This window comes from Protopterus annectens, chromosome 10.part0 (genome assembly GCF_019279795.1).
Source record: "Protopterus annectens isolate FY-2018-M chromosome 10.part0, PAN1.0, whole genome shotgun sequence".
NCBI lineage: Eukaryota > Metazoa > Chordata > Ceratodontiformes > Protopteridae > Protopterus > Protopterus annectens.
The window spans coordinates 1,668,993,553-1,669,010,298 of record NC_056744.1 but is presented as its reverse complement, the minus strand read 5'-3'; the positions used below and the strand labels follow the sequence as shown (position 1 = coordinate 1,669,010,298).

Genomic DNA, 16,746 nt, shown 5'->3' with positions numbered 1-16,746 from the left:
TATTCCCCTATCATTTGCTGAAGTTCTTCCCTGTCTGCCTGTAATGCCACATTGTCTGCATACGGCATCCCATCAGATGTGTTTACTGATATAGTCCATCACCAGTATGAACAACAGTGGGCTAGGAGAGGAACCCTTACGCAAACCCACTCCCTCTGAAAACCCCTGTGTGAGTCCGAATACTATCCATACTTGTCTCACTGGGACATTGTACATAGCCTGCACTAATTCTACTGATGTTTCTGGGACTTTGAACCATCATAGGACTGACCAATTCAGTTTATTGAGACCTTGTCATATACTTTCTTGAAGCCTAGCTGGACTCATTTCCTCGACTCTAGTGTCTTCTGAAATGTATGTCTCACTGTAAACGTTTGAGTCATTTGTGCTGCATCTGAACTGAATCCAAACTGTTCATTTCCCATTTTATTTTCTACTACTCTGCATATTAGTTTATCAAACACTCCCTCTAGAACTTTCCTGTAGAGTATCAGAAGCTTGATACCTCTGGACTGCTCACAGTTGTAAAGATCTCCTTTGTTTTCCTACACTGGCACTATAGTACTTGTTCTCCTGTTAAATGGAATATACTTTTCTCTCTGTACTGCTACAAGTACTCTGAGACACCATTTCTCCCCAACATTGTTATCCTGTATGCCATGACCTCGTCTGAGCCTGCTGCTTTTCCTAACATCAGTTTTCTTAGGGATTTTCTTACTACTTCTAGGACAGGCTTCTCCTCTGCTTTCATCTTATTCATGTCTAGCCCCATACAGATTAGTTTTTTTCCCATTTAGGAGGAGCTGGAAGTCCTCCTTCCATCTGCCTTTGATGTCCTGCGGACTGGTGAACAGATGGTTGCTGCACCCTTTATGAAGGGCGTATGATGATTATCTTTATCGTTCTGTCTTTGCCTTGCAGCCTGATAGGGTGCCATCCTCACATTTAGGGGTTGGAAGTCCTCCTTCCATCTGCCTTTGATGTCCTGCGGACTGGTGAACAGATGGTTGCTGCACCCTTTATGAAGGGCGTATGATGATTATCTTTATCGTTCTGTCTTTGCCTTGCAGCCTGATAGGGTGCCATCCTCACATTTTGGGGTTGGAAGTACCCCTTCCATCTGCCTTTGATGTCCTGCGGACTGGTGAACAGATGGTTGCTGCACCCTTTATGAAGGGTGTATGATGATTATCTTTATCGTTCTGTCTTTGCCTTGCAGCCTGATAGGGTGCCATCCTCACATTTAGGGGTTGGAAGTCCTCCTTCCATCTGCCTTTGATGTCCTGTGGACTGGTGAACAGATGGTTGCTGCACCCTTTATGAAGGGCGTATGATGATTATCTTTATCGTTCTGTCTTTGCCTTGCAGTCTGATAGGGTGCCATCCTCACATTTAGGGGTTGGAAGTCCTCCTTCCATCTGCCTTTGATGTCCTGCGGACTGGTGAGCAGATGGTTGCTGCACCCTTTATGAAGGGCGTATGATGATTATCTTTATCGTTCTGTCTTTGCCTTGCAGCCTGATAGGGTGCCATCCTCACATTTAGGGGTTGGAAGTCCTCCTTCCATCTGCCTTTGATGTCCAGCGGACTGGTGAACAGATGGTTGCTGCACCCTTTATGAAGGGCGTATGATGATTATCTTTATCGTTCTGTCTTTGCCTTGCAGCCTGATAGGGTGCCATCCTCACATTTAGGGGTTGGAAGTCCTCCTTCCATCTGCCTTTGATGTCCTGCGGACTGGTGAACAGATGGTTGCTGCACCCTTTATGAAGGGCGTATGATGATTATCTTTATCGTTCTGTCTTTGCCTTGCAGCCTGATAGGGTGCCATCCTCACATTTAGGGGTTGGAAGTCCTCCTTCCATCTGCCTTTGATGTCCTGCGGACTGGTGAACAGATGGTTGCTGCACCCTTTATGAAGGGCGTATGATGATTATCTTTATCTTTCTGTCTTTGCCTTGCAGCCTGATAGGGTGCCATCCTCACATTTAGGGGTTGGAAGTCCTCCTTCCATCTGCCTTTGATGTCCTGCGGACTGGTGAACAGATGGTTGCTGCACCCTTTATGAAGGGCGTATGATGATTATCTTTATCGTTCTGTCTTTGCCTTGCAGCCTGATAGGGTGCCATCCTCACATTTAGGGGTTGGAAGTCCTCCTTCCATCTGCCTTTGATGTCCTGCGGACTGGTGAACAGATGGTTGCTGCACCCTTTATGAAGGGCGTATGATGATTATCTTTATCGTTCTGTCTTTGCCTTGCAGCCTGATAGGGTGCCATCCTCACATTTAGGGGTTGGAAGTCCTCCTTCCATCTGCCTTTGATGTCCTGCGGACTGGTGAGCAGATGGTTGCTGCACCCTTTATGAAGGGCGTATGATGATTATCTTTATCGTTCTGTCTTTGCCTTGCAGCCTGATAGGGTGCCATCCTCACATTTAGGGGTTGGAAGTCCTCCTTCCATCTGCCTTTGATGTCCTGCGGACTGGTGAACAGATGGTTGCAGCACCCTTTATGAAGGGCGTATGATGATTATCTTTATCGTTCTGTCTTTGCCTTGCAGCCTGATAGGGTGCCATCCTCACATTTAGGGGTTGGAAGTCCTCCTTCCATCTGCCTTTGATGTCCTGCGGACTGGTGAGCAGATGGTTGCTGCACCCTTTATGAAGGGCGTATGATGATTATCTTTATCGTTCTGTCTTTGCCTTGCAGCCTGATAGGGTGCCATCCTCACATTTAGGGGTTGGAAGTCCTCCTTCCATCTGCCTTTGATGTCCTGCGGACTGGTGAACAGATGGTTACTGCACCCTTTATGAAGGGCGTATGATGATTATCTTTATCGTTCTGTCTTTGCCTTGCAGCCTGATAGGGTGCCATCCTCACATTTAGGGGTTGGAAGTCCTCCTTCCATCTGCCTTTGATGTCCTGCGGACTGGTGAGCAGATGGTTGCTGCACCCTTTATGAAGGGCGTATGATGATTATCTTTATCGTTCTGTCTTTGCCTTGCAGCCTGATAGGGTGCCATCCTCACATTTAGGGGTTGGAAGTCCTCCTTCCATCTGCCTTTGATGTGCTGCGGACTGGTGAGCAGATGGTTGCTGCACCCTTTATGAAGGGTGTATGATGATTATCTTTATCGTTCTGTCTTTGCCTTGCAGCCTGATAGGGTGCCATCCTCACATTTAGGGTTGGAAGTCCTCCTTCCATCTGCCTTTGATGTCCTGCGGACTGGTGAACAGATGGTTGCTGCACCCTTTATGAAGGGCGTATGATGATTATCTTTATCTTTCTGTCTTTGCCTTGCAGCCTGATAGGGTGCCATCCTCACATTTAGGGGTTGGAAGTCCTCCTTCCATCTGCCTTTGATGTCCTGCGGACTGGTGAACAGATGGTTGCTGCACCCTTTATGAAGGGCGGATGATGATTATCTTTATCTTTCTGTCTTTGCCTTGCAGCCTGATAGGGTTTTTAAACCTTTAAAAACAGGCAAAAGGAAAACAATAAGAGCCGGTGAAAGTAAAATAAAGTAAAATAAAATAAGGTAAAATAAAGTAAAATAAAGCCGTTTAATGTGACCGCTTTCGGCAAGGACGTTGCCTCGCCTTCATCAGACAAACAATGAAAACAATTAAACAGGTTCTCTTTATATTCAATTAAGTTGATTAAATCCATCAGTGTAATTAAGAAAAAACGTTTCAAAAACGTAAACATTAAATACTGCTACAGGCATACTGTATTAGTTCAAAGGACAAAGGTTACAAACTAGTCATGAATAGAAATACAAATGTTGTTATGAAACCAAAACAACACTTTTAAAAATTCATGACATACAAAGTTCCATCTAGATTAACTTGAACGCACTTATGTGACTGTGCCTATCTAGGTATCAAAATAACGTAAAATTCAAATAAACAGCATTCGAGTATGCACAAATGCCTACTAATGAATGAAGAACTTGTTATTATGTGCATTTCAAATTCATAGTCCTGTTACATATGTATTTAAAAAGTTAAATTCATGCTATAAATATAAAATAAGTAAATAAATAAAATGAATTAACTGATATCAAATACTAGAAATTAATAAATAAGTGTATAAATAAATAAGCCCAGAAATACATAATTATTTCAAATACCAAACACTGATTTATAAACCCAGTAGATTAAAAACAATTTGTGACTAGTTTAAAATAGATCAAGAATAGGAAAATAAATCGGACAGGTCATCTTTTAAGTGAAAGGAGCTTCAAAATACATTTGATGGATAAACTCTCATTAAGACCTGGGAAAACGTGTGCCCTTGTCTTAATTTGCCAAATAAGCTCATCTATCTCTAAATGAACTTGCCAGGGTACCCCTCTGATGTCAACTGGCCTATGTTGTAAGATGGTAAATTTAAAGCAGTGGCCAGGGTTGTCTAAACTGTGTTTAGCCAATGCATTATTGATGTCATTTTTGCCTATGGCATAATAATGTTCATATATCCGTTGTTTTAGTTTCCTTTCGGTTTTGCCAATATAAAAGGCATTACGTTGGTTACACAAAGCTGCATAGGTGACCCCTTTAGTGTCCCAATTGTATCTAGAATTGATTTTATATGTCCTGTTGTTAATACAAAGTTGGTTACTGACCATTATGTGTCTACATTGGGGGCAGGCACCACACTTGAACATTCCATTGATCCTATTTGAACGCAGTTTTTTCTTCTCTAAAAGTGATTTCAAATTTTGGCCGTGCCTGTAAGTAATTTTAGGCCTAGTACCTAAGGCCTTTGACAACATTTCGTCCCCATTAATAATGTTCCAGTTCTTATTTAGAACATCCATAATGAGACAATAATCTAAGGAGTATGTACAGAGAAAGCTAACCTGATAAGCCTGAATGTTATTAACTGTAAAAGTTGTTTCCTGGTCAGACAAGCTTGTTTGATTAAGCAAATTCTCCATTTGAATTTCACATTGACCTATAAGTAAAGGTGTGAAGTGACCCACGCTCCTTTTATACATTACCTCATCTTTAATATTGGTAACTAAATTAAGGGGGTAACCCCTATTCATAAACATATTTTGGAGATGCTCACATTCAGAACTGAAATCAATTTCGTCCGTAATCATTTGAGCAGCCCTGACCATTTGGCCTTTAACAACTGCCCTTTTCTGATGGTAGGGATGGTTGCTTGAAAAGTGCAAAAATGTGTTCGAATATGTTGGTTTTCTATATATTGCACTTTTATATCTACCATTAGATCTATCATTGGTTAGCTGTATGTCGGGATAGTTAATGGACGTCTCACCTATATCATAAGTGAACTCCAAAAAGTTTGTAGTCTGAGTGATACTGTTAATGAAAGATGGTATAAGAGATATATCCCCCTTCCAAATACAAAACATGTCGTCCTGGTACCTTGTTTACCAGGAGACATTATTCTGGAGCAGTGGGTCTTTGAACAATGAATTGTGTTCCCAAAGGGCCATGATCACATTCACGAAACTAACGCCACAAGGGGACCCCATGGCTACCCCAGACTTCTGCAAGTAAAATTGCCCCACAAAAACCATAAAATTGTTGGTCAAAACTATCTCAAGTAGTGTCTCAATTAAGTCAATGGTGTTTCCCTCCACTTTCTTGATGAGCAGAAAGTCTCTAATCCACTCTATACCTACTTGTTGGGGAATAACGGTGTAGAGGTCTTTAATATCAATTGTGAGAAAACACCCATTTGACTGGTACTCCAACTTGTTGATGTTCTTAAGAAACCCCCACGAATCCTTACAGATCTGCAGCTCACTTTCAATTAGCGGTTTTAACACGCTATCAATATATTTGGTGCAACTGTACGTAATTGAACCTCGGCCGTCTACTATTGGTCTAAAAGGGGGTGCATTTAAGGTTTTATGAATTTTTGGGGTGCCAAATAAGGCTGGTGTTTTAGGTGCTATCATCGTTGGGTACTGATGCAAGTCAATGTCTATAGAACCTTCTAAGAACAGGTCGTCTAACATGGACCTGATCTTTTTATATGCTACATTGACCTCGTTTAGAGTGACTTGTGTATATGCAGCTGTGTTAAGATGTTTGACCATACTATCGACATATGTACCATGTTCCATAAACACCAGGCCCTCCCCCCTTATCTGGCTTCATGATCCTTATATTACAGTCGTTTAGCAAGTTTAAAAAGTCATGTTCTGATGTGCTAATGTTATTCTTGACACCTTTATTTTGATAATTATTACTGTCCCTAATGGCTCTAAAGTCCATTTCACACATTTTTTCGAAAACATTCAAATCTGAATGTAGAAGTGGGTTAAATAAGCTTGAAACTCTTAAGGAACTAACCATACTAGAACCACTGCCCATAAGCAAATTGAGGTTAAGCTTACGGACAAAAAGTTTCAAATCAATAATAACTTTGGCTATGTCCATTTTCTTCCCAGGGACAAAAGTTAACCCTTTAGATAAGAAGTCAACCATTTCTTGATGGACATCCAAAAGGTGTAGTTATAGATATTGAAGTCCCCTTCTGAACTTGTATGTACACGGGGCATAAAGCCAAAGTCGCTAGTGTGGACTATCTCCTCTGCTGTCTCCTTTTGTTCCTTGTTTGAGGCTGGTTCCAGTTGGATTGACGGTTGTTCCTTCGGCCATTGGAATTTGGCCGAACATCCTGCTGGTTATGTCCTTCCATCCTGTCAGTGCTGTTATTGGGATGCCTGCTTTGGTTATTGTTACCCACAGAATTATCTCAATTGCTGGAATTATTATTATTGTTGAGCCTCTCACTTCGTCTTAGTGGCTGGCTTTCACCATGATGGTTTGAAACATTTCCATGAGGTGAATTGGAAATGTCCATCTCTTCATTTGTATTACTGTTGGTGCCAAAATTTACTGTAAGGCCACTTGATAAATTCGAAGGGGGCTTAGGATATGCTCGTTTGTTAGAATCGTCATTAATGTCCCTAGCTATTTTTTTCTTTTTTGTGATAAGCATTTTGTTCATTGATGCCTTAATACTTGTGTAAATTCTACAGTATTCATATTTGTATCTAGGGAAATCAGTGTGAATTTTGATGACATGTTCCAGGATTTCTAATTCAGTTTTAAGAATGCCAATGTCTGTGGTGTAAAAATTAATGAGGTACTGTAAGAATTCATACCCTTGGCGATCAAACAATTCCAAGAGTTACCGATGAAATGCAGAGTTATCCACCAACCCTGCTGGGTAACGCCACTGCCATAGGCCTTTAGGTATAATCTTTCTCTGGATGCACTCCTGCAAGTATGAAACTTCAAGTTGTAGCTTTCTACATTTATAAAGTTTCATGTCAAAATAATTTATGTTTTTAAGCAGTACATTTTCAGTCTGTTCATCCGAGTCTTCAGATGGACAATTATGTTCATTCAATGCTCTAAAAAAGTTGTTGTTATTGAGAAATGTTGTCATAGAAGGGATGTTACTTCCTTGATTAAGTGGAACATTGTCACAGTGGGGGGAGGCCAGATTACCTTCTACTCCCGCCTGGTTGCCAAAAGTTGAACGTGAATTGTTGTTTTCTATGCTACGAACACTTGCGCTGCCTGTAGCACCACGTATGGCACTACTTCTTGCCTCACCAGATCATGCAACATTCGTGCCACTACCACTCATTTCCTCAAGTCTTCTATTTAAGGTGCTTACCTCATTCGATTTGTTAGTACAAGAGGCTTCCACTTTCTGTGTTAGAATCTCGACTCGCCGTAGGAGAACCTACACCAGGGCGGTCAGATTAACAATAGCATTCTCTTGACTACCTTTGTTATTCTCATCCTGAGAGAACAGGGTCTGTGTTGCTGCTCCATTTTCGTTCACTATCCTGAACCAAACACAAAACACTAAAAACAAACTGTAAACTTTTTAAACCTTTAAAAACAGGCAAAAGAAAACAATAAGAGCTGGCAAAAGTAAAATAAGGTAAAATAAAGCCGTTTAATGTGAGCACTTTTGGCAAGGACATTGCCTCGCCTTCATCAGACAAACAATGAAAACAGTTAAACAGGTTCTCTTTATATTCAGTAAAGCTGATTAAATCCATCAGCCTAATTAAGAGAAATCGTTTCAAAAATGTAAACGTTAAATCAAAGCACAAAGGTTACAAACTAGTCATGAATAGAAATACAAATGTTGTTATGAAACCAAAACAACACTTTTAAAAATTCATGACATATAAAGTTCCATCTAGATTAACTTGAATGCACTTATGTGTGTGCCTATCTAGGTATCAAAATAGCGTAAAATTCAAATAAACAGCATTCGAGTATGCACAAATGCCTACTAATGAATGAAGAACTTGTTATTATGTGAATTTCAAATTCATAGTTACACTATAAATAAACTAAACATAAACATAGATAAACATAGATAAACTGCCTGATGAAGCAATGGTTACCATTGCGAAAGCACTCACCATTTTGTATTAAAAAAGAAGATTTTACTTTGTTGTGGTTCAGCCTCTTTATTTCAGCTACCTTCCTACTGGGCACCTGTGTTTCAAACTTTATATTACATTGATTAGAGTTTCAGCAGTTGGCTGAAGGCTGCCTAGCTCTGTTTACAGATGTATACTAGTTAATAATATAGTGAAGTTCTGAAGGCTGCCTAGCTCTGTTTACAGATGTATACTAGTTAATAATATAGTGAAGTTTTGAAGGCTGCCTAGCTCTGTTTACAGATGTATACTAGTTAATAATATAGTGAAGTTCTGAAGGCTGCCTAGCTCTGTTTACAGATGTATACTAGTTAATAATATAGTGAAGTTCTGAAGGCTGCCTAGCTCTGTTTACAGATGTATACTAGTTAATAATATAGTGAAGTTCTGAAGGCTGCCTAGCTCTGTTTACAGATGTATACTAGTTAATAATATAGTGAAGTTCTGAAGGCTGCCTAGCTCTGTTTACAGATGTATACTAGTTAATAATATAGTGAAGTTCTGAAGGCTGCCTAGCTCTGTTTACAGATGTATACTAGTTAATAATATAGTGAAGTTCTGAAGGCTGCCTAGCTCTGTTTACAGATGTATACTAGTTAATAATATAGTGAAGTTCTGAAGGCTGCCTAGCTCTGTTTACAGATGTATACTAGTTAATAATATAGTGAAGTTCTGAAGGCTGCCTAGCTCTGTTTACAGATGTATACTAGTTAATAATATAGTGAAGTTCTGAAGGCTGCCTAGCTCTGTTTACAGATGTATACTAGTTAATAATATAGTGAAGTTCTGAAGGCTGCCTAGCTCTGTTTACAGATGTATACTAGTTAGTAATATAGTGAAGTTCTGAAGGCTGCCTAGCTCTGTTTACAGATGTATACTAGTTAATAATATAGTGAAGTTCTGAAGGCTGCCTAGCTCTGTTTACAGATGTATACTAGTTAATAATATAGTGAAGTTCTGAAGGCTGCCTAGCTCTGTTTACAGATGTATACTAGTTAATAATATAGTGAAGTTTGAGGTGATGGGAGTTGGATGAATTGGAGGAAAGGAGCTGAGAGGGACTATAATACTAGGAGTGGGGAGGGTGGAAGAGGTGCTTAAATCTGTGGAAATAATTTTAGAGTGGAAGTACCAGGATGTTCACTGAGTGAATAATGAGGTAAAGATAACTGCGAACAGTCATTTTGAGGAAACCAGGCTATTCACTGGAGGACTGATTGTGCATCAGTACTGATATTTTGAATGTGGCCAGAGTTGGGGAGTCTGAAGTGTGCATGGAATTTCAGCTGCTCTGGCTTAACTTGGTAATGACAGATTGAAAGCTATTGTTAATGATGATATAAAACTTGTTAACAACAATGGCTCTTTCTGTAGTATAGTCTTTATTGCGCTTTCTGGAGTAGTGTGTTAGTGGGGCTATTTGTAAGTGTGTAAGTAGCAAAGCACATTCAAGTTTACTACAAGGATACATTTTATTACGGCTTTTTGTGTTTTGTGGAAAAGGTGGCGATCAAGTTACTATGCAAATGTTAAGCTGTTAAGGACTTTTGTGATGGTTGTTTCTATGTGATGGGTGAAGGAGATGTTTTGGCCACAGCGTACATCTTGGTATTTATGACTTTGTGCAGTAGACCTATAAGATGTGATGGTTTTCTGTTTGAAAGGCAACATAGTATCCCAAATATTATAGTAGTTGTGTTGTTACTGTTATCCACACGTAGATATATGGGCTAGAAACAAACAGCAAAGCTGAATGAATTGCATATGTAGAAACTTTTTGGAAATAATTGCTATTTCTCCTGTGCTGGGTAAAATAATCTGCATGGAGGGTCATGTTATATTCTTGGAGATCAGCAAAAAGTCAGTTTATGAACAGAGACTACAGAATGTAGCTCGAGCATGGAGACGTATGTGGCTCCTGTAAAATAACTTTGACTTTGCAGTTTGCATTGTCAGCATATTGTTCATTATTTGATAGAGAGCTTCTACACCATGTTACAGATGTGTTTTCAAAGCCTGTAGATAAAGTTATAATCCTCTGTTATAAATGCTACATAGATCCTCAAACATTACACCTATTAGATCAAATTGATCAGATTTGTTGTAGATAAATGTAAAGCTAAGCAGAGTGCTGTCAACTTATTAAATGCTGGATGGAAACCATGAAAGGGAATGTTTTGGGTTCTCTTAAGTAAGATATATGTAGGAATTTTGTTGTAGATTTTTTTTATAGATTTTTGATGAATAGCATTTAATGTTATGGTCTTGTTTCCTATGAAGGATCTGAAGTCCCATCAGAGAAATTATTATTGCTCCTTAAAGAAGGTTATGGTGAACTGCCACAGGATGATGATGTCAGAAAAAATGCTACAGAAAAGAATGATGACCCTGAGCACAAGCTGAAGAGTAAGTGAACAACTCATTAGTGATGAATTTTATAAATTTCTTTTCTACTGATATGGATACGTTTGGTGAGAATAGAAAATGTAGAGCCTGGAAAAGTGTTTAGGCTAAATGTTTATATGTAAAGCATCATTTTGTTTGTTGCTTTTAATTAAAAAACAAGTCTATCTTACTGGACTGATGTGGGAGTCAGTCGAATGGGATGAAGGCTTTAAGGCCAAGATTACTGCTTGTTTGCTTACTTACTTATTTTTTTTATTTTATTTTTTTTTCTGAGCAGAACCTCCTAAACATTCAGATTTTAAACTGTACAGACAGGTGTGAGGCAATGACAAGTCGATTTTTGTCCAGTAGGTCAGTTAATTACTCATCAGAATGTGAAGGTTTTGAAGATCCCAGTTCTGGCTGTTTTAGTTTACTAGTGTCGGGATGTAATTTTATTCTTGCAGTAGATAGTGATATGGATATGGGAGGAGGATCAGAGGTAGGACTTGTTTAGTGACTAACCAAAAGATACAGTTATTGTTGTGTCTTTCGGCTTTTCCCGGTTGGGGGTCGCCACAGCAGAACTCCGGTCCGCTAATGATTGGCAGTAGATTTTTATGTACTGGCTTGCCGAGCCTAACGCACAACCTTCAACGAAGGAATGCCCATTCATGCATGTCGCTACACAGAAGATGCTCTAACTGAGAATCGAATGGGCAACGTTTAACTGTGATGTGACAACGCTACCGCAGCACCACCACCACAGTAAAGATACAGTTATTAATTCATGAAAATGATTTCTTTAGTCCACATATGGAGAGTTGTAAAGGAATATTCACTACATAAATGTATCTTTAAATTGTGGGGTCACTAACTCACCTTTGTCTCTGAAATATCTGAAGCATTTTAGATTGATCTGAATAATAATTGATTGATCATAGAATGGGAGAAGTAGTGGAAGGCACACATCTCTGCACTGCTGTGTAGGAAGGCTGAATTAAATGCACACACATTCACCAAACTGTTAGTTGTAGGATACTGATATAGATGCTGGATGAAACTTCCAGACAGCATCTCTATGATGTGTATCATGTATGTGATGTTTGTAGTCCTGATATCTCAGGTGTAGAGCAGTTTTCATCTGGCAATTACCAAACAAGATGCAACAACTGTGAGAAGACTGCTGGTTGAAGTCTGTAAGCCAAAACTCTCCATGACAGCTGTGAGTTTATGAAGTTCCCCATTCTTTGTAATATTGTCAGTTTTAATCAACTATCCTACTAATCTCTGAATTGTAACCCACCATACTCTGTTATGTTGCACTGCATTATTTATTTATTTATTTTGCATGTGTGAAATTTAAAGCCAAGGATGGTACTCCCTTCCTTACCACATTTAACTACTTCTTTACATGGCTAAAACCTTATCCCACTACTTTGGTGCACTGAGTTATACACACGTGAAAGCCAGAGTATATTCTACTTTGCCACACTGAATCACTTGTTTATTCAAATAACAACTTAGTCCACCATGATGTCCTTCAAGGATGCATCTGCAGTCATCACATATGGGTTGTCCTGCTTCAGGCAGCCCTTCGGTCGGCCGGATTCCAAAGTCTGGGTCCGGCGTCGGCTGATGTTGCCCTTTCCCCGACGTCAGAGCGCCTGGGGTATAAAAGCGTCAGCCGACGCCATCTTCCTCAGTCTTTCTTGCCACGTGGTGCCCGAAGCAGAAGCAGTTCGCAAGTGCCGGTCGGCCAGCTCCTGTAATTCAGCTACCGAAGACTTCAAAAGCTAAGTACCCCGTTGGGGACTCTTTCTTGCCTCAGCCGATGTCAGATAAAGTTAATAATTGCTTAACTTGTGGGGAAACAAATACCTCATAAGAATTTCCACTCTAACTGCCTCCCCTGCCTAGGCCCAGACCACGACGTCTCAGCCTGTTCAGCCTGTGCTTCCTTCAACCGACGCACTCTTAGACGTCGGGCGGAGTTTGCAGAGGAATTTTTTGGGGCTAGTTTTTCGTACAATATGCCGTCGGAGACTCCGACTTCACATTTAACAAAGAAACGGAAGGACAAGGACCGACACACGCGGGCCGCGGTTTCGGCTGAAACCACGGCCAGGCCTACCGCGAGTGTCTCGGTCTCGGCTGAAACTGAGTCCTTGGTACTTCCGACCCCCGAAACCGCTCAACTGGCAACCTCGGCCCCGGAGGCCCCTGCTGAGTCGGTTATTGAATTTCCTTCAGAAACTGGTGTCTTGGAAACTTCCGACACCATTCCTCTAGACAAAACTACACCAGCACGTGGTGCAGCCAGGCCTCCTGCATCCATGTCCATAAAGGCATTCACCGGGGCTAAAGCTGCTAAACACACAAAAGCTATGCCTCCCAGGGTTATTCCTCAGGGACCCACTACAAGTTCACAGATTCTAACCTTAGCAGAGGACCTTATTTCCTTAATTAGGGGCTCTCAACCTCCTCTAGACAAAAGGCCCAGAGTCGAGCCCTCTGGTCCCCACTCCTCAGAGGAGGCCTCTGATGGCTCTACTCTCTCGGACTACCAGGAGGAGGTTTTTTTGGCCTACGAGGATTCTGATGCAGAGGAATCTATCCCCTCGGCCTCCCCTCCAGAAGAACTATCCTTCGGGGAGACCCTTCACACTATGAGAGAGCATTTCAAATGGCAGGGCCAGGAAGGATTCCAGGAAAAGATTAAGAACTTTTCTACATTTACCTCAGCATAGATCTTTGGCTGTTCCTCCTGTATTGAATGTCATTGATGATGTGTACTCTGAGTCTAGCATAACCCCTGACACTCTTCCTCCGGCCCCTGTCAAACCCGATAGGTACTACAGGGTCCCGGACTCGCATCATTTTCTTTACAAGGCCCACTCTGCTGATCCAGAAACTATTTCCCAAGGCCCTAAAGGGGTTGCAGCTGCCACAACTAAAAATCCACTCCCCTCTGAAAGGGAGTCCAGGGATTTAGAGAGATGGGGTAAAAAAGTGTATACTTCTGCTACTCTTTCTATGAGGGCATTAAATTGTCAATTTCATATGATACAGTACCAAGAGTATTTGTTAGATGAATTGCATAAGAAACTGTCTTCATCTGAACCCCTAGATCGCAAATCACTTCAGGATCTGGTACATAACTCCCAGCAGGTTAGCAACCATTACTTACAGTGTGGTTATGATGCATTGGAAGCTTCATGTAGGTCAGCTATGACAGGTGCAGTCATACGTAGGCATGCTTGGCTGAAGGAACAATCTCTGCCAGACAATGTTAAAGCTAAGCTTCTGGATGCTCCACTGGAAAAGCAAAAGTTATTTGGCTCCACTGCTCAGGAGGTCTTAAAGAAATTTGAGGAAAAGGCAAAATCTGTACAAACAGTCAAAGATTTTCTACAAGCTCAACCACCAAGATTCAGCAGAAATTGGCCTACCAAGAATTGGTCCTTTCCGGACACAGAAAGATTTCAGAGAGGCAAGAACAGGCATGCCAGAGGTAGAGGGCAAGCTAGAGGCTCCTACAGAGGACGTCAATGGCAGCCTCCCAACCAGAGAGGTAGTGCAGGACCTACAACTGCTGCACAAGGACAGACTCAATGACTTTGCTTTGACTCCGCCAACCAGGGCTCAGTTAGAAGCACCTTTGGGCGGAAAGCTTTCTTTATTCTCAGAAAATTGGCACAGTATTACAAGAGACAAATGGACACTGCAAATAATAGACAAGGATACAGGTTCCATTTTCACACATTGCCAAAAAGAAAGGGCATGCCAGACCTGCCACCAAATCAAAGGGCAGAGGCTTTGAAACAAATCTCCAACTTAATGCAAATGAAAGCTATAGAAAAGGTTCCTCTTTCAGAACAAGGCCAAGGATTTTATTCCAGACTGTTCCTTGTTCCAAGAAAAGAAAATCAATGGAGGCCTATTCTCGACTTGTCCGCACTGAATACTTATCTCATTGTGCCAAAATTCAAAATGCTGACTCTACAGCAACTCCTTCCCATGCTGGGCAAGGGGTCTTGGCTGGTGACTCTAGACCTCAAGGAGGCATACCTGCATGTCTCTATCAGACAAAGTTGCAGAAGACACCTCAGATTTCTTGCAGGTTCAGAGCATTATCAATTCTCAGCATTGCCCTTTGGCTTATCTACTGCGCCCAGAGTATTCACGAAATGCCTGGCATCAGTAATTGCACACTGCAGACTTCAGGGGATTCAAATATACCCATATCTGGACAACTGCCTTATACAAGCGGACAGCCAACCAACTTTGGTAAAGGACTTAAATTATGCCATCCACCTACTGCAGGCCTTGGGATATACAGTCAACATTCACAAATCAAGACTTGTCCCATCCCAAAGAGTAACTTTTTTCTGGGTGCGGATCTAGACACAACCACCCAAATGGCTTTTCTCACAGAAGAAAAACAAAGACAACTACCAGATTACTTCAAGAATCTGACAAGACAAACTCAGCTGACTGCAAGGAAAATCCTGCAGGCCCTGGGTTACATGGCATCTTGCATTCTTCTAATTCCACAAGCAAGGCTGCATATGAGGAAACTACAATGGTACCTAAGGAGTTTATAGACTCAGCACAGTCACAGCTTAGAAACTTTGATCCTACTCATTCCATGCCTCCAAAAGGAATTTGTGTGGTGGGCTCAAGCAAGCCAGTCAAACAGGGGTCTGCCCTTCAACAAACCAATAGCCAGCCAAACCATTACAACCGACGCTTCAGACCACGGTTGGGGAGCACACATGGAGGGCAGATGTATTCAAGGACTATGGTCACAAAAGGAGCTACGCATGCACATAAACCAAAAGGAAATGCTGGCAGTGATACATGCAATCGAGGCCTTCAAACTCTTTCTGCATCGAGGCCACCTGCTAATAAGGACAGACAACACCACAGTTATGTGGTACATAAACAAGCAAGGAGGCACCCATTCCTACCCTCTTTGCAGACTGGCAATGAATCTATGGGAACTTTCCTTGAAACTCAATATAGAGCTGCAATCCCAGTTTGTGCCAGGAAAAGACAATATACTGGCGGACAGCTTAAGCAGAAATATCATGGATGCACACGAATGGCTGCTGCACCCAGACATCTTCCTACAGATAACACAATCATGGGGAAGGCCGGACATAGATCTTTTTGCCTTCCCCCACAATCATCAGCTGAAGAAATTCTGCTCAAGGACATACCACCCACAAGCATGGAAAGTGGACGCCCTCTCTTTCAGATGGAGAACTCTAACAGTGTATGCATTTCCACCTCTTCCACTAATGACCAAGGTCTTACTGAAGATCAGGACAGAGCAGCCAAAAGTGATTCTGATAGCTCCGGACTGGCCAAGACAGCACTGGTACCCACTGTTAAAGAGCATGTCTTGCACGAAACCATGGCCTCTTCCTCAATGGCCACTTCTCCTGACACAACACAATTACAAAACTCTGCATTCCAACCTGAAAACCTTGCAACTAACAGCCTGGAAAATACCTTGACTCCTCCTCAGGATAAGCTATCCAAGAGAGTGAAGGATATCATCATGGAAGCTCGCCGACCTTCCACAAGAAAGGCATATTCAGCAAAATGGAAAAGATTTCACACTTGGAGCACCACAAAGGGCCTAGATGCAACAGTGATGAACATGGCACATATCCTGGAATACTTAGCAGAAATGCTCCACAATGGCCTGTCTTACTCTTCCATTAAAATTCATGCTTCAGCAATTTCAGCAGAGTACAATACTGATCCACCTGTCTTTTCTCATCCTCTCCTAAGACAGTTTCTAAGAGGAATTAAAAACATCAATCCTCCAAGGAAACCTCCAGTGCCTACTTGGGACCTTAACTTCGTGCTGGAAAAACTAACTCTG

The 16,746-nt window shown here is 41.4% G+C and overlaps 1 protein-coding gene across 1 annotated transcript in view; it reads left to right on the top strand.

The window, feature by feature from the left end:
- LOC122814409 (neurotrophin receptor-interacting factor 1-like) overlaps nt 1–10,876 on the top strand; it is an 85,081-nt gene extending 74,205 nt beyond the window's left edge. Inside the window, exon 5 of the mRNA XM_044086991.1 lies at nt 10,743–10,876. Coding sequence (XP_043942926.1) covers nt 10,743–10,876 — 134 coding nt within the window. The remainder of the gene's footprint in view (nt 1–10,742) is intronic.
- Nucleotides 10,877–16,746: the final 5,870 nt, after the last annotated feature.